The 25,332-nt window shown below is 45.2% G+C and overlaps 1 protein-coding gene and 1 long non-coding RNA gene across 2 annotated transcripts in view; both read right to left on the bottom strand.

Moving 5' to 3' along the window:
- Positions 1-1,079: 1,079 nt before the first annotated feature.
- On the bottom strand, positions 1,080-9,316 carry LOC117313906 (uncharacterized). The gene is made up of 4 exons (XR_004528506.2): positions 9,171-9,316; positions 7,851-7,996; positions 5,859-5,976; positions 1,080-3,091 (listed from the first exon to the last, which is right to left on the bottom strand). It is a non-coding gene; the product is annotated as an uncharacterized lncRNA (long non-coding RNA).
- A 7,636-nt stretch (positions 9,317-16,952) lies between these two features.
- The window catches only part of SCN11A (sodium voltage-gated channel alpha subunit 11), a 78,370-nt gene continuing 69,990 nt past the window's right edge, over positions 16,953-25,332 (bottom strand). The window contains exons 27-28 of the mRNA XM_073811066.1: positions 21,641-21,911; positions 16,953-18,703 (exon numbers count right to left, since the gene is read on the bottom strand). Of these exons, the coding sequence (XP_073667167.1) occupies positions 17,676-18,703; positions 21,641-21,911 (1,299 nt within the window). The 3' untranslated portion in view covers positions 16,953-17,675. The remainder of the gene's footprint in view (positions 18,704-21,640; positions 21,912-25,332) is intronic.

The following is a 25,332-nucleotide window of genomic DNA, read 5'->3' as shown; positions in this document are numbered from 1 at the left end:
GCAGTAGGGGAAAGATGAGATGGGATGGTTTAGAGCGTGTTTCTCAAATCTCAGTGTACATTAGAATCACTTGGAGGGCATGTTCAACTAGATTCCTGGGCTCCACCCCAGCGGTTCTGACTCTGGTGGGGAGGTCGGGGGTGGGTCATATTCTCCGTTCCTAACAAGCAGCAGGTCCTGGCCCTGCTGTGAGGAGCACTGGTTTGGTGGTTTCCACGGGCCCCTCCTCCCCAGCAATCGGCTTTCTGAGACTCTGAGATCGGCTTCCCAAGCAGGGCCCCTCTCCCAAGGCTGGCCGCTGTTGACTCAGGCAGGAGAGAAATGACCCTCTTGCTCCAGGAGCTATGACTGGGAGTGGCTGCCATTTTCAATATGCTTTCTGTGCAGACTTTACAGATAATAAGCCTGGTATCAGAGAGGTAGTCCCAGAGTTTACACAGCTAAAAAGTGCTAAAGCCAAGATTAAATCCTGGAGCTTAGCTGAGACCCAAGGGAATAAGGCATAGGCACTAAGGACGCCCTTCAGGACCTGGAGTGCCCATTGCTCTATGGGAAGGTATAACAGGATATTTGTTTGGGAGGTTTGGGGTTCTGCAGGCCTGAGGTTCATCGAACCACGTCCCACCAAAACTCCTGATATAGGAAGGTGCCTGGGATGAAAGAGGGACAATTTGCATAGGGTCTAGGAGTCATCTGGGAGGAAATGGATTGATACCATGACTTTTCCCCTGGGGTTCCAAGTTGGCTGGATGAACTAAGTACAGTGAACTCACCATTGAGATTCTTGAAGTTTGCATGAACCAGTGGCACTGGGGAAGAAAGACCCCCTCAAAGAGAACAGAACAGAGCTTGGAGTTACATGAATTTGAATACTAAAGGAGGTGTGATTTTATTTTGTACCCTGAGTTCCTTGCTACAATAGGATTGGATGGGGGCGGTGCTGGCAGGAGAAGTGCACTGTTGCTCACATTATCTCTGAAATAGATGCACATTCATTAAAATGACAATTGTTTTAGAGTCATAATTGATAACTACTTTCATAATTTCAAAGTAAGAGAAAAAAAATAGGTAGAAGAAAAGATGCCTAAATCAGCGATGGCAGTGAAATCAGAAAGCACCAGCCTGAGACAATGGCATTTCACTTTACAAAACACTGTTCAGAGGAGAATGCATTGCCTGATATGGATTCAGTAGAAGTTGGCCGAAGAAATTCTTATAAGAAGAGAAAACATTTGGGATCTCAAACCTCTTAGTCCTCGGCTGGAGGAAAAACTCAGAGCTGGGCTGGAAGAAGCAGGGTGTGCTCTAAGAGCTATGCCAGGCCCTGGAGAATCGGGAGCTCTGAATATAACTTAATCTAAATGGACAAAGGAAATACAGAATGGATGTTAATGGATATTTCAACCCAAGATGAAATACGAGTCCAAGGAGCATTTCAGTATAATATATATTTAATTGAAATAAACTACATATCTTAAATCAAAAATGACGTTAGTGATTCCGTGCAGAAAGAGAATTGCTCTGTGACCTTCATTTTCTCCCTCTCTAATGCTTATTTGGGGAAAGAACTGTTAGCTCAAGTATTTGCTGAATGAATGATTGAACAAATGAAGTTGCATTGGTAGAGGAGGTTTCTGAAAATGTACTTTTAACAATGCAGTTAATTTCCTGTGCTTTCCAGGTTTTCTACGGTGAGAAGAAATTACTTCAATAGTCAGAATAAGATTAGAATTGGGTCGGGGACAGTTTCCTGTGAGGGGCAGTGAGATACCTACTCTCCCAGGCCACAGATGGTGCCCTTCTGACCTGTGACCCAACCACTGGGAGAAAGATGAAGACAGGTGCTGGTCAGCAAGGCTGGGGTGGTGAACCAGCTGGGACCGAGTCTCTCTATATCAGGAGTTGTGCATGGCGCTGGCGTTCCAGGGGAGGCACTCAGACGACCTCTCCCTCAACAAACTCACAGTTTCGGCTGTGAAGGTTCATGCACTTGTCACATGTAATTCTAGAACAACCTGTCTGCAACTGTGGCCAATAAAACAGCAGAACTGGAGCTGAGCTGAAGAAGGGCAGCTGGCAGATGGGTGGGAACTGTGTCTGTTCAGAAACAGCTGTTAATGCAAAGGGGAAAGGTGTACCCTGGCCCACAACCCCTCTCACTGGTCAGAAATGACTGGAACATGACAAACCATCTCAGATCTCCCTAGGGTATGCTTCCTGGCACTCAGAGCAGAAAATTCATTGAAGGATTTCACTGGAGTCGGGGTCACGGCAGGCTGGACAGGCTGGAGCTTTCCTGGAAGGGGCAGGGCTGTATCTGGGCTCCTCTGGATGGGGAGGGTAGAGAGCGAGGATGGATGGAGACCCAGCAATGGACCAGCAGAGGGGCAGCCAAATGTCATTCACAGGAGTATCCTGTCCAGCAGCCCCTGTCAAAATTGCCAGGGGTGATCCTAAAATGTATAGTCCAGAGCCCTATTTCTAGGGATTTCTTCTTCTTCTTCTTCTTTTTTTTTTAGGTTTGCAGTTGATTCCAAGAAACTGCATTTTTCACAAGTGCATTTCACTCTGGATGATTCTGATGCAGCGTGTCAAGCATTAGACTTTGGATACTGTATTAGCGTGGGCTGTCATGACAAAATACCACAGGCTGGGTGGCTTAAACAACAGAAGTTTATTTTCTCACAGTTCTGGAGGTTGGGAAGCTGCAGATCAAGCCTGGCAGGGTTGCGTTTCTGGTGAGAGCTCGCCTGCTGGCTGTCGACAGCCACCTTCCCACAGTGTTCTCACCCGGCCTTTCTTCTGTGCACTTGTGATCTCTGGTGTTTCTTCTTCTTCTTATAAGAAGTCCAGCACTCTCAGGTTAGGGCCTCATCCTTATGACCTCCTGTAACTTTGGTTATCTTCTTAATTATCTTCTATCTCCAAATACAGCCACATTGGGAGTTAGGGTTTCAAACTATGAATTTCGGGGGACACAAACCAGTCCACAGTGGGTGCCACTCCTGTGGAAGGGAACTGGGGCCTGGATACCTGGCCGAGGATGGTGGAGGATGTTCAGTGAGATGGACCAAGACTGGCAAAGGATATTCTGCAGGGAGATGACTGATGTCAGTTCTGCCTCCTGTTTCAGACCATTTGAGGATCAGCATGTAGCAAGCAGGGGTTTTACTACACTATAACTCAAGTAATGCTATATGACTTTATTTTTCTGACATTAAATGACATATGTCCATCCCTCTGAGGAATGAGAACTTCATCTCAGTCATCCCTGGGGTGCTTCCTCTCTCTACCTCCTCCCAGGAGCGAGTGATCTCTCCAGGCCTTCCTTACAAGGTCTGGAGCATCTGGGAAGGTGCCCTGGCCTTGCACCTGCACCAGTCACCATGGTCATGCTCATTGTTTAAACCTGCATGGTCTCTTGAAGGTGGCAACTGACTGCTTGGTGCCCTGCTTGGTAAGACATCTTTTGCCAGGGCTGGGACACCTAGGGCCTGGAACGCAACTTCCCTTGAACATCACAAGTGTATTTTGCTCTGGTTCTGCCCTGACCCCTGAACACCCTCATTACCCCTAGCTCAAAATTTCTCCCCAGCCAAACTGAAGAGAGTGCACAAAGTACTGAGGTCTCTATCATTCAAGAAAATCCCCTTCCTAGTTCCAGGGAATGTTCACTTCATTCTTAGACCCAGGCCATTGATCCTGCACCACTCCATGCCTTCTGCTCTGGGAGGGGAGGTCTTCCGTGATCTGTGCCCAGCAGGCCTGTGATGGGATGCTGCTGTACCTCCTCCTTGGGTAGGGGCTTGGGAGGAACAGGTGAAAGCTGGTGATTTGGTGGAAGCTGAGAGTTTGTACTGCAGAGTTTAATGGTCTATCCCTATCAGCTCCCTTGGAGTATTTAGGTCTCTGGAACCTGAGGCACAATATGCAGGGTCACCCAGCCCTGGAAGGCAAGAAAGAGCCAGGGAGCATATTTCCTAACTGTCTGAAAAGTAACGGGACCAAAAGAGATCCAGAGTGTCTCCACCAGAATGAGAGGATCATAGAATGTCAACGCTAGAGAGAACCAAGAGCTCACCTAATCAGTTTCCTTGTTTCACAGGTGAGGAAACAGGGGCCCAGAGAGGGGAAGGTACTTGCCCAAGGTCACACAGCAGGCAGGTTCCAGGGCAGGAACAGATCCCCCACACCCATGACTCCCACACTGACCCTGCTCTTTTCATTCTCATCTGATGTGGGCCTGGTTCCTCTGCTCCAACTATATCTTATAATTTACTTGGTTCTACTAACCATAAAATTACCATGTACTTCATCAGAAAATGTGTGGTAGATCTGGAAGCCCTAGGGAAACATACGTACACACACATACATATGTGCACACATTCTGAGACACCGAGGTAACCCCTGTCAGCATTGGGAGGCCTGTTCTCCCTGGACATCGGGTAAAAAGCCCAGCCCAGAGCTCTGGTGCCCGGCCAGTGGGCAGCTTCACACGTCCTCCCCCCTCTAATGATAAGCGTGGACCACAGCATCCAGCTCTCACCGTCAAGCTCAGAATGGGAATGGGTGGCCACCAGATGCAGTGTCGGGGGAGAAGATCCAGAGACCGCTCCCTCAGCAGCATTAAAACTACAGTGCTTGACTGAGATTTATCCATGAGCCATTAGGAAAGTGGGGAGTGCTTTCATGCCCTGGGCAGGGACATGGTCAGCACTGACTTCTCCAGTGAGCTGTTCTGACCCAAGGAGGAAGGCTGAGGCCATGACAGACGGTGAAAGCAGGGAGAATAGCACCAACACTAACAGTGATCCAGCCGACACTGCTTATTACATGCCAAGAGGCTTACATGGTTATTGCACTTAATTCCCAGAACAAAATGAGGACAAAGGTAGTGGAGCTGCGAGTGAGAAGGGAGCTGCCGAGTGACATCCGAGGGGCTGCGATGGCCAGGAGGACCAAGAGTGGCTCCCGGGTTCCTCTGATGAAATGTTCTAAGCAAGTTCTGGGTCGTCCCCTGAACTCACCCCCAAAACCCTTCAGCCATCACCTGGGAGCCTCCCTGGTTGGGAAAAGCAAGTGTGTGTATGTGTCCTTCTGGCCATGGCTAAACAACCAGGGTGGAGAGAGAGCACGGGAAGGAAGCTGGTCCTGGCCCCCAAACCATGCTCTCCGTCCTTCCCGTACCTGGGGGGCTCTTCCTGACCTGGCTGGTGCCGGGACAGCCCCAACCAGGCATTGGAGCAGAACGAGGCAGCTCTTGGAAAAGAGGGAAGGAAAGGTTCCCTTATGCAGGTATTTCTCTAGGGAGCAGTGCTGGGGTGGGCACAGATGGGCCTCAGACAGTCAGACATCAGAGGCAGCACTGCCCTGACTGCCTTGCCAGGGAGTGACCCATTTACTTGGGTAAGTGTCAGTTTGCTGCAATTATTCATGTGACTCCCCCTTCTTCCTGTTCCTCTAGGCCCAGCACCATGAGGGCTACTGCATTTCTCCATGACCAACCTTCTGGGCAGCTGCAGGGGGGCCTGGCAGGTGGACCCTCAGCCAGAGAGATGCAGAGGAGGGCTGCATGGGGCCAGGACCCACAGGCAGACGCACCAGAAGGAGGACGGACACTGACTGTCCCTGGGTGATGGGCAGCACACCCAATCTCTCACCTACAAGCCTCCTTGAGTTCTCACAGCAGCCCTGAGTCACTAGTGGTTTTATCTTTCTCATTCTAATGCCAAGGAAACTGACTTAGGGACAAACTTTTCTAAGACAAAATGGAAAGGCCAGGCAAGACACTGAGGTGACCAGTTTCTTAAAGACCTCTGCACTGTCCAGAACACTAGAGAAACCCATTCAGAACTCACCTTGCAGGGTCCCTAGGGACCCTGGGAAATGGACTCTCAGGAGAATGTCCATCCAGATGCTTGTGGGGCTGGGTCCCAGGATGCAGAGCTGTTTCTCTGGCAGCATCCAAATGATTTCCTAACAATCAAAGACAGGCAACAAGAGTCAAGGAATGAAGACTAAAGGAATGAGATTGGAGATTCCTTGGGGGAAGCGGACTACTCTTTTGTCATCTTTGTATCCCCATCAAATCCCTTCGAAATCTAACAATATACATCAATAAATACTTAACACATAGCAATGTTAATACTAATTGAGCCATATCTCACTTAAGGATCATAACTGCCTCATGAAATAGGTATGGTCATTATTGTCTTCATTTTTAAAATGATTAAAGCTCAGAGAGACTGAGGACTGCGTCCAAGGTCACCCCGCTACTATTGGGTAGCATGGATGTGAGACCCATGCAGCTGCCATTGTCTGCCATGTTTTTGGCCCAGAGACAGCAGCAGAGTCCTTGCAATAAGGATGGCACAGGGCTGGGAGAAGACTGCACTCACAGACCCAGCGGCACCCTCTCTGGTTCAAATTTATCTATTTCTGGTCATTTTAAATTCAATTTAAATTCTATTATTTCATTCTGGGAATGGAATACATAGGAAATGTTGTGTCACCCTTCAAAGTTGATGACAGAACCATTGTATCAGTTAGAAATTCCCCACAGTCACTTGAAACACAGACTCGCTAAAGATTGGCTTAAAGAATCTGCATCTCTTTTTCTCTAACGTAATGTGATGTGCAGAAGTAGGTGGTTCAGAGCTAGTGCAGCAGAGCCATGATCCCCTCAGGTCTCACACTCTTTCTATCTTTCTCCTCTGCCATCCTGAGGATGTGGCTTCTATTCTTTAGTTCGCCTCATGGTCACAATATGACTATTGAAGCCCCGCCATTACATCTGTATTCCAGGCAGGTAGGAGGAGGAGGTGGTAAAGGATAAAAAGGCATATATCAACTGATTTAGCCCCCTCTTTTAAGGAGCTTATCTAGAAGCCTCATTCAGCAATGTCCCAATAACTCATTGGCCAGAACTTAGAGCAAGTCTACTCCTAGGTTCAAGGTAGAATTAAAACTGTATTTTTTTAAGGTGGGCACTTAAAACCGTATTTTTTTTTTTTTTTTTTTTTTTTTTTTTTTGTGGTACGCGGGCCTCTCACCACTGTGGCCTCTCCCGCTGTGAAGCACGGGCTCCGGATGCACAGGTTCAGCGGCCACGGCCCACGGGCCCAGCCGCTTCGCGGCATGTGGGATCCTCCCGGACCGGGGCACGAACACGTGTCCCCTGCATCGGCAGGCAGACTCTCAACCACTGCGCCACCAGAGAAGCCCTAAAACCGTATTTTTTTTAAGGTAGGCACTTTGACACCTCTAATAAAATCAGATTTCTTTTACTAACGAAAGAGGAGAGTGGATATTGGGTAAGCCCCTCACCACCTCTGCCACAACTTTACTTTGCCTTGGCTACTTCAGTCCCAGTAGTTAAGGATAGCCCTGGGGAACACTTTCATAGAGACTAAGCTGTAAGTGGCTTGACCATCAGAAGCCTGAGGTGAGCCTGGCCCTGCTTGCTCTTAAACTCTTTCTAGCAGCAGCCTCAATAGCACAGCCCGTCTCTGGGCTGGCCTCAGGTAGGAAAGCACCTATGTTGGGGGAGAGTAAATACCTTTGGCTTGACCATGTCCCATGGCTGCTGTGAGCCTCAGAGGAGCTAATGCATGTAACAGCACCTCATAAAGTATGATGTCCATGGCCTCACCACTAAGAACCAGCAGCACTGGCATACCTGGGAGCTTGCTAGAAATGAAAATTCTCAGTCCCCCTGCTGCCTTACTGAATCTTTATTTTAACCAGGCCGCAGGTGATTCAGGTACATTAAAGTTTCAGATGCACTTCCCTCTAGAGCCGTGGGATTGAATCACAAGGGAGGCCAGGTGACAGGAGACAGGTGTGCTCACCTGAGACCCTTCCTCCAGCCTGATGAAGTATCTTGGGAAAGTCACTCTCCCCCTGTGGCCTCGGTCTTCCCAACCGTTTACAGGAAGGGTTTGCACCAGATCCTCGCTCAACAAAGTATGGTCTTGATCAACAGCATCGCATTACCCTGGAAGAAATGCAGAAACTCAGCAGTCCCCCCAAACCCAGAGTGACTGAAGAAGAGTCTGCATTTTGGCAACCTCCCCAGGTGAGGCATCTGTACGCTAAAGTTTGAGAAACCCTGCACTAGACGCTCTGTGTGCTCTGAAATGAGAAATCAAAGTCATTTAGGCAACTGGTCCCAGGTTCCCAGCCTGTGATGTAGATGATGGGAGACCACTGATTCCTGGAGTTTCTTGGGTTGGGCTGAGGGGAGATAAACTCCCTTTGAAAGCTCAGTGACTGGCAGAACACAGGGTGGCGAGCCACGCGGCTGGTACTGTGGGTGCCTGGGCTAGGTCTGGAGCCGGCATCAGACTTGGGGGTTCCTCATCAGGCACTTCTCTGGAGCTGGATGGGTCCCTGGAGCCAGAAGCGCAGCTGCAGGCAGCGCTCCGGTGATGGCTCTGGACCACCCCTCCTTCCTGCCCTTCTCCCTCTCCAGGGCAGAGGTGGGCACACCTGAGATGCACAGGTGAACAGCAGATGCATCACGGAGTCAATGCTGCCGGCTTTCAGCTGGAGAAGGCGGCGGAGCCTACCTCACTAGTCTTCTTGCCCCTGAGCACTTCGTTATTTAAAAGAATCCTTTAAGACTGTTTGATGTTTTGGACTAAATAAAGCTGTGCTCCCACTCTGATTGAGCTTATAATGGAGTCTAATTTTATAAAGAAGCCAATTAATGGCTTTGTAAATATAAAAGAAAGTATCCCTGCTTCTTTTCTTGACAAAAAGGCCCCAGAAGTTAGTCCTGTAAAAATGTCAAATCTTGCTTTAAAGAATGGCAGGACTTCTCTGAGGAGAATAACAGGAAATGACTCACAGAGGGCGCCCCGACGCTGCTCAGCTGTACAAAGCGGGGGGGCCCCGGGGGGGGGGGGCGGCGGCACCCGGGGGCCCACCCCCACCCCCGCGCAGTAATATGAGGCTGCCGGCTGACTGCAGGGAGGAAAGTGCCCCGCCCACGGAGGGGACGCTGTCTTCTCTAGGCCGGAGCTCTCTGAGGGGCCCATGCTGGCTTGCAGAGACAGACATCACGGTGAGGCTGAGAGTCCAACACTGTCAGGATTTAGCGCCTTGAAGAAAACTCACCTAGAAATGCTAAATTAACCACACAGAATTGCCAGTCCAGGGACTCTTACCTGTATTGGACTCTCTCTGGCTCTCATCTTGATCCCATTTGATGAGCCGGTGGAGACCGGGAAGATGTCTTCCTGGGTTCTTGTGGACTAACTCAGACCTGAATCTTCTATTCTGCCTCTGAGCTCCCTATCTGTCTGCCTTTCACTTCCTTTCTCTCCCTTCCCGCCCACCGCCCTCCTCCGCTCCCCTGGCCCTATTCCCTCCTCAATCCATAGGCTCTCCCTGTCCAAGGCCCTCACTAAGGACAGCAGCTCTGCCCCAGAAGCCCAGATCTGATGAATGGGTCAGAAGATATTCATATGGAGCACATCAGTACAGCCACAGCAGCCAAGTCCTAGAGCAAATAGAAGTCCCATGTTATTTTTTTGTTCTTGGGGAGAAAAGCCATCAGATATTGAATATTTTCCATGCCAGTTGTGGAGTAGCTGCTGCCTTGAGCCCTTGTACTAGTCAGAAAGCAGAATCCTCCTCAGGTGGTTCAGGAAACTTGAATGAAGGACTATTTACAGACTGTGGATGCAGTTGCTTTAGTTACCCATTGCTGTGTTACAAATTACCCCAACAGTTTGCAACTTAATATACATTTATGATTTCACATAGTTTCTCCAGGATGAGAATCTGGGGGTGCCTTAGCTGGGTGCTTCTGACTCTCATGAGGTTGTCACCAAGCTGTTCATAGGGGCCACAGTCACCTCAAGACTTGGCTGGGGCTGCAGGCTGCACTTCAGAGCCCATTCAGGGTATTTTGGGCATTTCTGCTCCTGACCATTCCCCTTCAGGCCTCCAATCTTGGATGTGTCCTCTTGTTCTTGCTCTTCTCACCCAGAGATGAGGGGCTGCAAGGGTGAGCAAGTTGAGCATGCCCTCTCAGCTGCCTTTTTGTTAGTGTCAAAGTGAGGCCCAGAGAGGGCATGGGCATTGCTCAAGGTCACACAGCAAGTTGGTGGCAAAGCAGAGCTCAGGCCCCCGCTGCACTGTGAGGAAGGGCAGGGAAGTTTTCTCAGCATCTCATCAAGGGAGCAGGAAGGCAGCTACAGGCCCCAGTGGCTCTGAGAAAAGAGCCACTGAGCTGTGGGGCTCAGCAGAGCATTCTTAAGTGTAATTGACTTTAGGCATTAAACTTTTACCAGAATGAGCTCACAAGGTCTGTAGGGAGAAGGAAAGTGCCTGGCATTTCCTGCCTCTTGGGGCAGCGTCTGGGGTGCAGAAAAGCCCATCTTCCAGGCTGCAGGATGGAGCCCTCCCCTGGGAGGCAGAAGAAGGGTGAGGCCCTGGGAGAGACTGCAGGTCAGGATACTGAGTGTTCAGTGGCCACCTGGTTCTCACTAATTCTCGGGGGTGGGGAACGGGAGCTAAGACCACCCACTCAAATGCGTGACGGCCCTTAAGCAGTCACGACTATGCAATGAGTAACTACTGCGGGGGTGGGGAGAAGGGACAGAGGACTTAGTCCCTGCTCGTAGGGAGCAGCCCCCCAACCCCTGGCCATGTCCACTCATCTTTTTGTCCTTAAACCTGCCCTACTATCAATCATGGACCTGGTATAAATCACAACCAATCTCTGGGCATCAGTTTTCTTATCTGTATAATGAGGAGCTATACAAGATGATGTCTTGAAATCTTTTGAGCTTTGTCTTTCCGTAATGAAGGAGTTATCCCAATTCTTATCCCAAGGTTTCTTTCCAAATATTGAGGCAGCCACTCTACACATCCAGGCAAGATATCACCTTTGTTTGATGTGTCTCCCCAGCAGCCTCTCCCTTCAGATTTAGTGCTAAAATAAGAGCTCCAGAGGCATATTGAGACTTCCATTTAGATTCAAAAAACTCAAGGGCTTTTTTTTTAAACAGGCTTATTGAAGTATAATTGACATACCACAAACTGCACATATTTGAAGAGTACAATTTGATAAATTTTGGCATATATATATATATATATATATATATATATATATATATGTATTTGGTCATACCACACGGCATGCAGGATCTTAGTTCCCCAACCAGGGATTGAACCCGTGCCCCCTGCATTGGAAGCGTGGAGTCTTAACCACTGGACCACCAGGGAAGTCCCTAGACATATATTTTTCACTTGTAAAACTTGATGGTTTTACAAATGAAAACCACCACGATCAAGATAGTAAACAAATCCACCATCCCCCAAAGTTTCTTCATGCCCCTTTATCTGCCCTTTTTACCAACCCTTCCCCTATCCCCAGATTACCATTGATTTACTTTCTGTCACTATAGTTTAGTTTACATTTTCTTCTTTCTAAAGGAAAAGGCAACCTACAGAATGGAAGAAAATATTTGCAAACCATGTATCAGATAAGGTGATAATATCCAAAATATGTAAAGAACTCATACAACTTAATATCAAAAACACAAACAACCCAATTAAAAAATGGACAAAGGACCTGAGTAGACATTTTTCCAAAGAAGACATATGTATGACCAACAGGTACCTGAAAAGGTGCTCAACATCACTAATCATCAGGGAAATGCAAATCAAAACCAAAATGAGATATCACCTCACACCTATTTGAATGACTATTGTGAAAAAGACAAGACATAACAAGTGTTGCTGAGGGTATGGAGCAAAGAGAACATTTGTACACTGTTGGTGGGAAGGTAAAATGGTACAGCTAATATGGAAAACTATATGGAGGTTCCTCAAAAAATTCAAAACAGACAACCATGTGATCCAGCAAACCCTCTACTCAATATATATCCAAAGGAAATGAAATCACAGTCTCGAGGAGATGTCTTCACTCCAGTGTTCACTGCAGCATTATTCACAATTGCCAAAGCAAGGAAACAACCTAAATGTCCATAAATGGATGAATAAAGAAAATGTCCTGTATATACATACAATAGAATATCATTTAGCCATGAAAAAGAAGGAAATCCTGCCATTTGCAATAACTTGAATGAACCTGGAGGACATTATGCTAAGTGAAATAAGCCAGACACAGAAAGATAAATGCTGCATGATCTCACTTATATGTGGAATCTAAAAAAGTCAAACTCATAGAACCAGAGAGTATAACAGTGGTTACCAGGAGCTGGGGGTAGTGGGTGGGGAGGGAAAATTAGGGAAATGTTGGTCAAGGGGTACAACCTTTCAGTTATAAGATGAATAAGTTCTGTGGAGTCTAACACACACTAGAGTGACTGTAGTTAATGATATTGTATTGCATACTAGAAATTTGCTAAGAGAGTAGATCTTAAGTTTTCTCAGTATACCAAAAGGAAAAAAAGGGTAACTATGTGAGGTGATTGATGTGAGAATTAACTTGACCGTGGGAATCATTTCACAGTGTATACGTATTTCAAACCATCATGCTGTACACCTTAAATATATACAATTTTCATTTGTCAATTACACCTCAATAGAGCTGGGGGGAAAAGAAAAAGAGGATAAGCCATCATTGTGTTTTGGCTCCAAAAGTGATATTAAAATGTAGAAAGAGCTTAGAGTATGGGATGGAGGTAAGGAGACTTGAAGCTGTAATGGCACAGAGGATACAATGCTTTTAGTTAGACTGTATGCTCGTTCAGGGTGGCTTGGGTTGGGGGACTGATGGAGATTAAGGAAGACTAAATCAGCACCCTCACTGTCACCTCTTGATACCACCGCTGTCTGACTAGCACACTTGAAGTCTACGTTAATAGGGATATATTGTCCAAAGGGAGGGGATAGTCCCTCTCTTGCCCCCTGGGTGCCAGATGCTAGAGGATATAGATTAACCAGAGCTTGCCTAGAGAAGAAGGGAGAAAATGATAAAAGGATTGAAACTACATCAAAGTATTAGAGAACAGAGTACATAGAATTGAGGCTGTTAAATTTAGAGAGGAAGCATAGCACCTCCCACGTAGAGGATGTTTCCACAATGTAAGAACTTTGAAGACATGCATTGTCTCCAGAGGAGAAGAAATGGATAGTAAAAGATCCGCGGTCATAACGAGAAAAACTCTGTACCTTCCCTTCACCTTCAATCACACCGTTTCTGTGTGCTACAGTGGTGATATAGCTTAAGCACTGGAGCCAGACTGCTTGGGTTTGAATTCTGTGAGGGCCACTTATTGGTTACGTCGCCTTGAACAAGCTTCTTATTCACTCTACATGCCTCAGTTTTCTCATCAGAATAATGAAGATTCAAAATAGTTTATCCCTACTAGAGCTGTTGTGAAGATTAAACAAGGTAATACTGGAAAGTGGCTACTAAGTCCAGAATAAATGCTCAATAAATGTTTTTTTATTGCACTTGTCTTCTCACTGCCTCTTTGATGACTCCTAGGCAGTGAGGGACAGGATTGCCCACTGAATGACCCTGGAGGTTCCATCTGGGTTGTCAGGCAACAACCATCTGGGACCAGTGGCTCCCTCTCCTTGAGCAGGAGGAGCTGTACAGAATTGCAGCCTCTCTAAGGACACTGGGTGCTAGTAGCTGACATTCCAAGAGAGCTCTCCTGAACAGCTGGCTCCGGAGTCTGGATTATTTACAAGGCAAGCTCTCACGCTTGCTCCATGAAAGGGTAGGGATCCCTTCCTGGAACACCACCACGCTCTGCCCTGGCTTCTTGAATGCTTCTTGGTGGAAGGGATGAAAAGGTGGGATCATGTATCTCATCTTGTTGGCTATGACTTTCTTGTGAAGCCTGCTCTGTGCCCACGACGTGTGTCGTGGTGTTACCTTCACCTACCTCCCCACACCCTTCTCTGAACCGTCTCCTCACCTTTATTCTCTGAGAGCATGGCCCCCATGGTGAGTCCTCTGGTATGCTCACCCCTCCACGATTTAGTCTGCTCCCGGGGTTTCAAATGTCACCCTTGTGCTGAGGACTCTTGTCCAGGCCATGTCCTCAAGTTCCAGGCCTGGCTGAACATTGTCACTTGGACCTGGCATCTTAAACCTTCAAAATGTTCAAAACCGAGTTGATTTTTAGATTTTCTTCTTCCTTCATGAAAACAAAAATAAATGAAAAAAACCTTATCCCTCCTAGGCTCATTAATTTGGTAACTTGTGCTGCCATTTACATTGTCACCCTGGCCCAAAATCTTAAGGTTCCTCCCTAGACACCTCCCCCATGGACAGGCATTTGGCACAGGTATCTGAGTCACACCGCATTGCCCCCTGCCTTCGTCCTCACTCAGTGCCTCTTCCGCACCAGGATCCGCATTCTGATCTCTTTCTCCTCCATTCCACCTGAATACTCTGTCCAGTTAATTTCCTCCCCTGCTCAAACACTGTCAATGCCTCCTTATTACCTAAATATGTTAGCACCCTTCGCTCTGGCATTCGAGGCTCTCCACAAAACTGTCCATTTCTAGATTCAGCTGCTGCTGCTCCACTGTCTATACTCTGAGCCCAGCCAATTGAGGAGCTCGTGCTTCCTTCCACTGTTTACACTCCTTACACTCCAGGGTGCTGCCTATACTGTCTCCTCCCCTTCAAACACCCTCCTGAACCACCTCCATCCGTCACAATCCCACACATTACCCAGCTCATCTCAGATGCCCCCCTCTCTCTTGTGAAGCCTTCCTGTGAGCCTGTCTCCACTCACACTTTGAGAGCAGAGCTGTGTCCTGGTTCATGCACTTGTTATTTTGCATTGTATTGTCATCACACAAACACCTGTCTAATTCTCCTCCCAATTAGCATATATACTCTTGAGGTCAAGAGCCATTGGTTAGAAGCAGTTTGCACAAGGTGGTATTGCATTGGCCCCCCGGAACTTGTCTATTGACTGAATTGAGCAGGGGCTGATTTGCCTGGAGAAAAGAAGGCTCAGAACACAGGGGACTGGCTTCATGTGCCTGTAGGGCTGTCTACGGTTGACATTCAGCACGGCCCCAGGAGGACAGAGCTCAGACCAACATCTCTGCCTCTCGGGAGTATCCTGGCTCCTTGCACAGTGAGAGCTGTCTCTGGGGAGTGTGAGTTCTCTAGCACCCATCCAAGGTAATTAAACACTTCCTTGCCTTGGCTCTCTTCTCCACCTTTAGCCCTCTGGCTCTTTGAGCTCTAGGCTCATACAGAGAGATGCTGTGCAGCTTTCAGAAAAGAACATGTTGGGCATTTGCTGCCATCTAGTGAAGGAAGCATGGCTCAGCCTCTTGCAGAAGCCAGAGGGAGGGATCCTGTGCTCTCCCCAGAAGCTGGCTCCAGGAATCCAGCACTGGCGAAAGGGGACCATGTGGGGGTGGACAGGTGTGTGTGAGAAGGGCAGAAGCTATTGCACAGAACAGATTATATTCAAGCCCCTAAATTGTAATCTGGAATAGACAAGACCATGTCCTTCCAGACCCTCCCTTACCTCCAGCCAGGGGATATCCCTAGTAGAATCAGGGCCAGCCATCTTTTCCAGAAGACTTGGTAGGGATCCATAAAACACCCAGAGTTCATAATCGGAGGCATCTTTTAGGGAAGACACAGGTAATCCCCAGGGCCTCAAGCAGAACTGGCCATGACTTTAGAACTGGTGATTTCCACAAGGCTCTTGCAGCCCTATATGGGAGCCCTGTGGCCCTGTCTCAAAAGTGCCCTTGTTCTGGCCATTCCCCTGCCTCAGCATGGCACAGAGGCTCAGGCTCCACCTGCTGAGTGACAGCACACTCACTGGGCTATTGTGAGGTACAGATGAGATTATGCGTGGCAAACACTTAGCCAGTGCCTGACACACAGCAAATGCTAAGTAAAAATTAGATATTGATAATAATTAGATAATGATATTACTACTTTTTGCCAACGCTCCAGAGCACAAGGCTGCCTACAAAACTCAGGCCCTGGACACGAATACATTGAGTCATGGTTAGATCTTGTGCACATTGTAAATAAGCACCCCCTCCGTGCACCACAGTATCTGGCATTGGCCTTACCTCCACTGGACAGTGAAGGGCAGGGCAGAGGCTCAGGCCTCAGACTCCAGGCTGCTTACAGACACATCAACTCCTCCAGTCTGTCTGAGATACAGGATTCCAGGACTATTTCTGCAGGGTTCTCCTCCAAGCCTAGATTATCACAGTGTAGTTCTTTGTCCCCAGTCCAGCTAATGTCTTGTTTGGCCTCTGGGCATCTCCAGTTTTTAGGGAGGTCCTGGGCTACTCCTGGGGCCAGGCCCTTCTGATCGACCTGGTTGTTCTCTGGGCTGTGTTTGATGCAGACATTCAGCCAGAACTGAATGTAGGGCTCATCAAATGACTGAGGTCACGGGCTAACCAGTATGTCTTATGGCTCCCCTGCCCTGGGGTCCAGGTGTTGTTAAGGGGTTGCTCTCTCCATCCAAGTTGCGCATTGCAGATATTTTAACCAGAGGTAAGTGAGACTGTCTTACTGGTTCCAGCCAGTGGTGTGCTGAGCCAGCTCCGGGCAGCTCGCGAGAACTGATTGTGGACGTCTCTTCCCAACTCTACGTTCAGAAACATGTTGGTAGCTTGAAATCAGTCATGATGGGAGTATTCACCACAGAAATCAGTAAATGCTACAAATCATGGCTTTTTTTTCCTGAAGAGCAACTGTTATACACTTATCAGCACACCACTGGCTCCCGCCTTTAATTCCAAGCAAAGTACCACATTTAAACCACTACTCACACAGCCACCAAACAAGAGGATTTTTAGTGTAGTGTCTGAATGAAATGCAAACTGAAAGTCTCATTTATTTATTTTTTCCCTGGAAATATATAACAGAGATTGCAGCTGGTGAAAGATACGGTGGTAACTGACAAGTCATGACCATGCTTTTAGGTTTGAAATAAACCCCAAAAGTTTAATGCTGGTTAAAAAAAAATCTGCAATAAGTATTTATTGGCAGGTTTTGAATTTTCACTTAGCATGCAGAAGAGTTATGTGTGATAAGCCATATATTTTATTGGGGAAAACATCAAACAAAGGTGTTGGATACTGTACTTAAGAACATTTGGAAAAACACAATTTAAAATGTTAATGTTTTCTGTTTCTTATTAGTTTCTTTTGATATAATTTGAACTGTGCTTCAATCCTCACATTAGTGTCCCCTACAGCAGCGGTCCCCAACCTTTCTGGCACCAGGGACCAATTTTGCAGAAGACAGTATTTCCACAGACGGGGTTGCGGAAGGGTGGTTCGGACGGAACGCGAGTGATGTGGAGCGGCAGATGAAATCTTGCTGGCTCACCCTCTGCTCACCTCTTGCTGTGCGGCCCAGTTTCTGACAGGCCACGGATCAGTAGTGTGGTCTGCAGCCCAGGGGTTGGAGACCCCTGCTCTACAGTCCATTCTAGTGTCTTTTTCCTGGTTAAAACAGTACCGGTGGTTATAGTCGGGCAGCCTTATCTTGTATCTCTATAAGAACCATTTGAAGTGAACTCAGAAACACCATTTCTTTTAGCCAGAAAAAGAAAAATGGAATGGCTAATTCAGTGAGTCCACTGCTTGTTCGCACACTGAGCTGTGGACCCCTTGGAGCTCAGAGGCTGGAGGCAAGGCTCTGAGGCTGTGAGGTAGGGGTGGAGGTGAGGGGCTCAGTCGTAGTGGACCTTGCCCTCGGCCACCCCAGAGCTGGACAAGTCTCCATTGCAGAGTGTCTGGAGGGGTGAATGAGGCCTGTCTTCCAAGGTACACTTGGTCTTCATCATGTACTTTCGAAAGGCCTTTTGAATTACAGCAGCAGATCTTTCCTCTTCCTTCCTCTTGGTGGTGGTGACTATGGGTTCATATAACTTCTTGAAAGGGTTGGCTTCCATGAACTTCTCCTCCATCACTGCTTTCATGCTATCCAGGCCACTGGACTCACCAAGTACCCTAGCAGTGAAAGCGAACAGGATATCCAGGCAATGAAGGCGATCTCCGCTCACCATGGGCAAGTCCATGACTAAAAATTGGTATTTATTTGGCTTTGCCACACGGAGAGGCTCAGGAAGGGCATCAGCAAAGTCAGAAAGAGCAGAATATTTGATAAATTGTGTTGCTTCCGGGTCAAACTTTTCCCAGACTTCGTAGAATATTTCAAAGTCGTCTTCACCCAAAGGGTCCTCACTTTCTTCAGTGGCTATATTGAAGTTTTCTAAAATCACAGCAATATACATGTTGACCACGATGAGAAAGGAGATGATGATATAACTGACGAAGTAGGTTATGGCTATGGCAGAGAGGTAACAGTTCTCTGACTTGGGGTTACATGAGTCTTTTGATTGCAACATGGGGCTGAGGAGGGCATCCCAGCCTGCCGACGTGGTTATCTGGAAGAGGCAGAGCATGCTGCCTTTGAAAGTTTTGAAGTTGAATATGTCATCAATTCCAGACTCTTCCTTCACTTTGCAAAAACAGTTCATACCAAAAATGGCATAAATAAACATAACCAGAAAGAGTAGAAGGCCAATATTGAATAGAGAGGGAAGAGACATCATTAGCGCGAAAAGGAGAGTTCTGATTCCTCGTGCTGCCTGAACAAGTCTCAGGATTCGGCCAATCCGAGCCAAGCGGACAATTCTGAAGAATGTTGGAGGGAAAGGAATGTGTGCCTGGGTTTTCAAGGCAGAAACAATTGTACCTTAAGAGAAGGAGAAGGGTCAATCAATTTCCAGCAGGCAGACTGACTGACATAGCTTCTCTCTGCTGCCTTGAATCTGAGCGGAAGCAACTTTCTATCATTACTTCTTAATTTATGTACAAAATTAAGATTTTTTTACCTATATCAGGGAAAATATATATCTGTGCCTTAAGTTGGAGAATAATTTCCAAGGTTCGTACAGTTTTAGATGGGACTTTAGATGGGATAGGACATCTAAAATACTGAAGACCCCCAAGGAAAAGAAATAAAATGCTGTTTATGACAGGTTATTTTATTAGTTATCGTATGCACTTGAAGTGCATTATCCATGTTGGGCATTTAAAGTTATTCATGGGGTAACAAATATAAGTTTTCCATATTTATTGTATATATAGAATGGAAAACTACGGATGGAGTTATTTAGATTAGAATGCAAGGAGAAATTTCTGCTACTGAAGGTCAGCTTGAGCCTAAGTTAACAGTGGAAGTTGTACGATCCCAGCCCAAAACTTCTTAAACAAACAGGTTCTTATCATAGAGGAATTTGAACACAGCCTGCTACAGGCGAGGACAGGGCTGGAGAAAGAGGGTGGTGTTGGGATGTTCATTTTTGGCCTAAAGCTGCCATGGATCTTTCATCTCTGTCAGTATGCTCATTCCAAGTTCTTCTGGAAGACCTAATTCAAAAAGCTTAAGGGACTAAATTGGAGACAGTTTCTCTGATGTTGTAGATACACCAGAAATAGCATCTCAAGCAAAGGTTTCTGCAGACTGCTAAATATTTGGCCTAAAATGTCACCCTGTTTTCTCATTGCCTGCTCTGCAATCAAGTGATACAAGAATTTAAAACAACTCACATTTTGGCCCAAATATTATAGAATGGCTGGAACATGCTTGCCTTGTATAAGACATGGCCTGGTTCTTGCTCTGGGGATCCTCTAAGGTCATTAGGGGTGATGGGTGGCCAACACTACCTGCCATCACCTAATGACTAAAGAGAACTAGTTGGTGATATACTTCACTGACTGCCTGATTGTATCAAGGAAGTTTAATTCATATGCTAATTGGGCAGGCAACTCCGGTGAGACGTGGAATTGACTACAAACCAATTCAGCAGCAACTGGAGGAGGTCCCTCCTTTAAGGCCCACCTCCTCCATGAATATTTCTTTGAGTAATCAAGCCCAGAGTAATCTGTCTTTCCTCTGAGCTCAGTTCTTTTGTGTACCATGTGATTTGGGGTTCAATCAATTTCTCTTTTTCTGATCCCTTAAGGTGGTAGGTCTTAATACCTCAATTGGATTGTAAACTCCATAGAGAGAATAACTTCGACTCACACTCATTTTGTATTTCTCTAAAAGCTCAGGGGAGAGCGTGAGAAAATGTAGAGGCTAAGGATTGGATGGCAGATCAACTGGCAAAAACATAGAAAATACTGCCCACATTGGTGAGTAGGACTTGGCTCAATGTGTGGACCTTCTCATCCATTGGAACAAGATGCTATACAGTGCTATGCAGTGTAGCTGCAATCGCTTAGCAGTTGTTCATAGGACAGAAGTCAGAGATATTTCCATGAACTCTACAGTGCCTGGCACTGCCTGCAAGAAGGTCAGTAAAGAGTGAAATGAATGAGCTGCTCTCTGCATATTGGAGGAAGAGCCCTTTAAGTGCTCACAGGGCTGCCCCAGACTCACCCCGTCATCATTTTCTAACTTTGCTGCTGCTGTCGATTTCACCAGGAAATGACTAATAATGCTTGGAATTGACTAATAATGATTAACAGTCTATGTAACCGTAACCATGTGGAAAGATCTATTACTAAACCTTATCTACATAAACTTTATGGCTTAGAAACCAGAACAGACTATGAACTGTACCATTCATTTTCTTGGTCTCTGAAACATCTGCATTGCTGCTGTGGTGATAGGAACCAAAATATTTTGATCCAGCATATCTGTTTAATGCATCCTTTCTGAGATAGCACAAAAACTTCCACTTGTGAAATCACTTTTCATTGTCTTCATTGCTCTTTGAACTATGAGAAGAGCCCCTGGGCAGTTTTACACAATTATAAAAAGTCAAATTATCAGTTTAGTTAAAAGCAGACTTCAAAAACCCAGAGTGAAATCTTATAGCTTAGTCATGAAGAATTTAATTTCAAAGTTGATGTGTGTGTGTGTGTGTGTGTATGTTTTATAAAAAGGTGTATGACAATAACCCTCTTTTTTCCCTATTCTTCTTCCATAAATCTTATAGTTAATTTCTGCCTGTGGTTAAGAAAAATATGCTGATTATAGAGTGAGACTGGTTGGTGAATGGGATCCGAGCAGTTGAGACAAGTGTAGTTCCCACTGTGCTTTAAGTTAACATGAGATACAGAATACAGATAAAGCATTACTTGTCCTTATGACACACTCTTGCAAGCCCCATCTAGGCTGGGCCATGGAGGCCCTGTATAAGGAGGAGGTACGGGAAGGCCTGGCAATGTCACGGGTGCACAGTAATTGTGATCTGACATCAACATGGATTTTGAACTAGGGAAAAACATGGAAACTAAATGCCAAATCCTTAAAACAAGAAATGCTCTTTAGTTGCACAAGAAAGGTAGAACTTTGACTCAACTCCCTGGATAAAGCAGGTAGCCCCACAAAAACTTTTAAGTCATCTTAATTTTGTCTACCTCCGTTGAATAAATTATCCACATAATTATTTAACTCTATTTCAATTGTGTAGATAGTGAAGGGAATGGAAATTACTCTGTATCTCCTAGCAACTCCCCAAAGAGAATGGCATTAGTTCATCTGTCTATTTTTTCAGAAATCACATTAAGCTTAATTTTCTGCTTTGTGGATGCTCTGGACATAATTCCAAATGATAAGATTTATAAGTTTACTTCTGGCTCTTAGATTAAAGCCCCTCTGGCTGCCAATTTTACTTACTAACAATAGAAATGACCACGATCACACAATCAAATAAATTCCAGCCACTGGTGAAGTAGTATTGCCTCAAAGCAAAGATTTTGATGAGACACTCAGTTGTAAAGACGGCCACAAAGGCCAGGTTGAGACGCTCAAGGAAGAGTTCCATGGCTCTGGACTGGCCATATGATTCAGCCATCATGCTAACCATGTTGAGGAAAATGAGGATGATGATGATGATGTCAAAGACCTGGTGTGTAACTAGGTCAAAAACAAGACCCTGGCATTTGTTCTGAGGAAAAAAAAAAAAAAAAAGGAATCATAGATCATTTTGAGTTGTAGGAATGAAATCATATACATTAAAAGGCACATACAGCAGCATTTGTCCTCTCTTACAATTAAAGCAGTTTCTTGGAAAATGCACAGACCTTTTTTAAAGGGCAAGAAATTCTTCTATAGATATTTTTTCATTTAATTTCATTAAATTTAATTAGATAACTGATTTTAAGTTGTAGGCTTATAGCTTTAATTCCATTTTGAAACCAAATAAGTAAATTAATTAAATTTTTAGTAACAACATAACTTTGATGTGGTGGATGATTTGTTTTTGCTGAAATAAAATAGCTCATGTTGGATTTAATCATAAAAAATGAAGTTTGGTCTCTGTATTTCACCTGCTTCTGTATTTTGACTTCAATAATTCTAATGCTCACATAATTATGTTGGACAAAAGAGAATTAACATCTCCAAGCCTCCATTTGTCAGTTCAGAATAATCAGACCTTATACTTAACCAAAACTCTGTATTCAAGCAATTCTTGAATGCCAATTTTCTAATTCTTGTTCACTTAAAGATAAGGCTAGATAAATGGGATTCTGATCCAACGATTACTAAAAATGGAAACAGAAAAACTGATTATTTCACGTTATTACTGATGGTAAACTTGCATATTGGTTTGTACATGGATGGCCTGCTCCAAAGTAAAAATGTGCTGATTGCTCTGGTACAGGTTCTAACTCAAGTTTGCATGTCTAATCTACCATGTGCAGTGAAATGACTCAATTATTCCACTATTTTCTTTAATTTAACATCTATAACGCACCACTTTGTTCTTTACTTAAGTGGAAACTTTTCTTAAACACAAACTCAGACACTGATATTGTACGGCATACTTGGCTATACACTGGTTGTTTTACATTATATGTATATATTAGATTATTTCATATTACATATCATCTAATCAAAGTATACATATAAGTATTCTATTTAGAAACCTCATAGACCCCCTAAGAATTCATCTTTATAACCCCTGGCATCTGTTAAGGTAATCCAGGCAAGAGATGATGTTGGTCTGTGGTGGTAACAGTGGAGAAAGACATGAGCATTTAGGTTTAAGAACTAATATGGAAGTAGAAGCAGCAGGAGTCAGAGAATGTTTGAATGGAGTAGGTTATGGGAAAGTTAAGGCTGAGGCTATAATTTCTGCTTGGTGGAGCATTCAAACAACCAGAGAACAGGGGATGAGGAGTTCTGGGGGAAGATGATGAATGTGTCCTGAGCACATGGAGTTTGAGGTGCCAGTGGGGCATCCAAGGGACATGGGCAGGTAGAGGTATTGGTCTGGAGCTCAGGCAGACAGCTGTAATGCAGATGTGGAGTACAACAGCACCAGTACTGATATGAACTAAAACCAAGAGAATGAATGATATCACTCAGGGAGAGCAAGGGCAATGAGAAGAAAGAGGGTCGGGACGGCAGTGGTAAGATACTACCTGTAAGTTTGTGTCTTTCAAACTTTGCTCCAGGAGCCCTAAAGTTTTTATCAAGGAGTCTGGAGAAGAAACTTGAATGTCAAATGCATTTCCTATGTGAGAATGCATCCGGGAAGTCAGAAAGGACTGGAGAAAAGATACTTTTAAGGGTGCTCTCCAGGGAAGCAGAACGAAGGCTGAGAATAAATGTAAGGAACGGTAAGCATTGGCCTTACAGTTCAACCCTAATATTTAGAAAATGGAGATTAAAAGTATAAGCTACCAAACGTGGTAGATGATCAAAACACATTCTATGTAATTTTAAGATGTACAGGGACTCCTATATCTCAGGATAATTTTTAACCCCAGTAATGAAGCTACCTTGTGGCGGTACCTCAGGTAGAATCAGAAATGATTCCAGATTTCTTGCTCTTACTGCTAGAAAGAATATCCATCACTCCTCAGGTTAAAACAGCTGTATTTTCCCCTCTATGCAATTGCTATTCCTTTGTTCCAAAGGCCAAAAGATAATATGTAGACTTTAGAGATTAAAAAAAAATCTGTGGGGAGGTAAAGTTGTGAGTTAAGGGCTAACAGCTGATTTGAAGTCTTAGCTCAAACTCAGGGACACCAGGGGATATGCTTTTGGGTTTATCTCATGCAGAACTGCTCTCTGGAATACAGAGGTTAACATAAATGTTCGGCATTAACTGGTGAGTTGTACATGGCTGTCGGAATCACTCATTGTGAAATCTCGATTGGTGAGCCATGCAGGAAGGGCTTTGGGATAGCACCTACTCCCCGATAAGCCATGTAACAAACAAGTTATAAAAGATGGTTAAGGAATGGAGGTGGCAGCTTCCCTTCGTTAAAGCTGTCCATGCCCACTTCAAGCTCATCTCTCGCATCCTAGCATGTCCAGTGCAGTGGAGAGGCCTAGAAGCTGCATCCATGCCACTGCAACTTCTGTTCGGCTGTGTGCTGCACTGCTGGCTTCATATCCTTCATGAAGTAAACTGGTAAATATGTGTCTCAAGAGTCTTTTAGTTAACTCCAAATCTGGGACCAACTGGTACTGAGTCGGTTGTTGCATAGCGTGCACATATAAATAAAAATTGTCTGTCTTTTTTGTTGGCTCAAGTTCAAATAAGAACTTCAAAGTGAAATTAGTACTAGAAAGTGAGTTTGGTACTTAAAAGCTAGATCTGACTTAGGTAAAATGAAGTTCCACATACTGTCATCAGATGAAAATTTCCCAAATATATTGATAATTTTATGATTAACCCTTTTGTAAAAATTCTTCATTGTATAAATTCTAAACACTTGGCCCTGACATTTGTAGACATTTTTAGTGCAACACAAATGTTTAATTCTAGTGGGATGGATTTTGTGTATGCCCGAAAACATGCTCTTTTATTCAACAAATAACTACTGAGAACACACTTTACTCTGTTCGATTGCTGGGAATAGCAGGAAATTAAACATACCTTTGATAATTTGTGGTCTCATGTTTGAATGAAAATCTCCAAATCCTCTACATGTATCAGATATCAAGCCCCTCTTCCATACTGCTTTCCCAGACTTTTCGGCCCCACGGAGCCTCCCTGTCTTGAAAGCCTTCAAACTCACTTGTCAGAGCTACCAACTGTGCCTGTTGTATTACTTTATAATCTAATGCTCTCAAATTCCAGCTCCTCAATTAGACTGTAAGCACAGAGCAGTCCTGTTAGTATCTTGTAAGGCAGGATTCAGCAAAATATGGCCCACAGGCCAAATATGGCCCATCACTTGTTTTAGTGTAGCCCGTGAGCTCAGAATGGGTTTTACTCAGGATGACTTTTGGGAGAAAAACACAGAGGAATAAAATTTTGACACACGAAAATTATATGAAATTCAAATGTTGGTGTTTATAAATCAAGTTATACTGGAACACAGCCAAGCGCATTTGTTCTATATCACCGA

This window comes from Tursiops truncatus, chromosome 10, assembly GCF_011762595.2.
Source record: "Tursiops truncatus isolate mTurTru1 chromosome 10, mTurTru1.mat.Y, whole genome shotgun sequence".
NCBI lineage: Eukaryota > Metazoa > Chordata > Mammalia > Artiodactyla > Delphinidae > Tursiops > Tursiops truncatus.
This window is presented reverse-complemented; position numbering and strand designations above follow the sequence as displayed.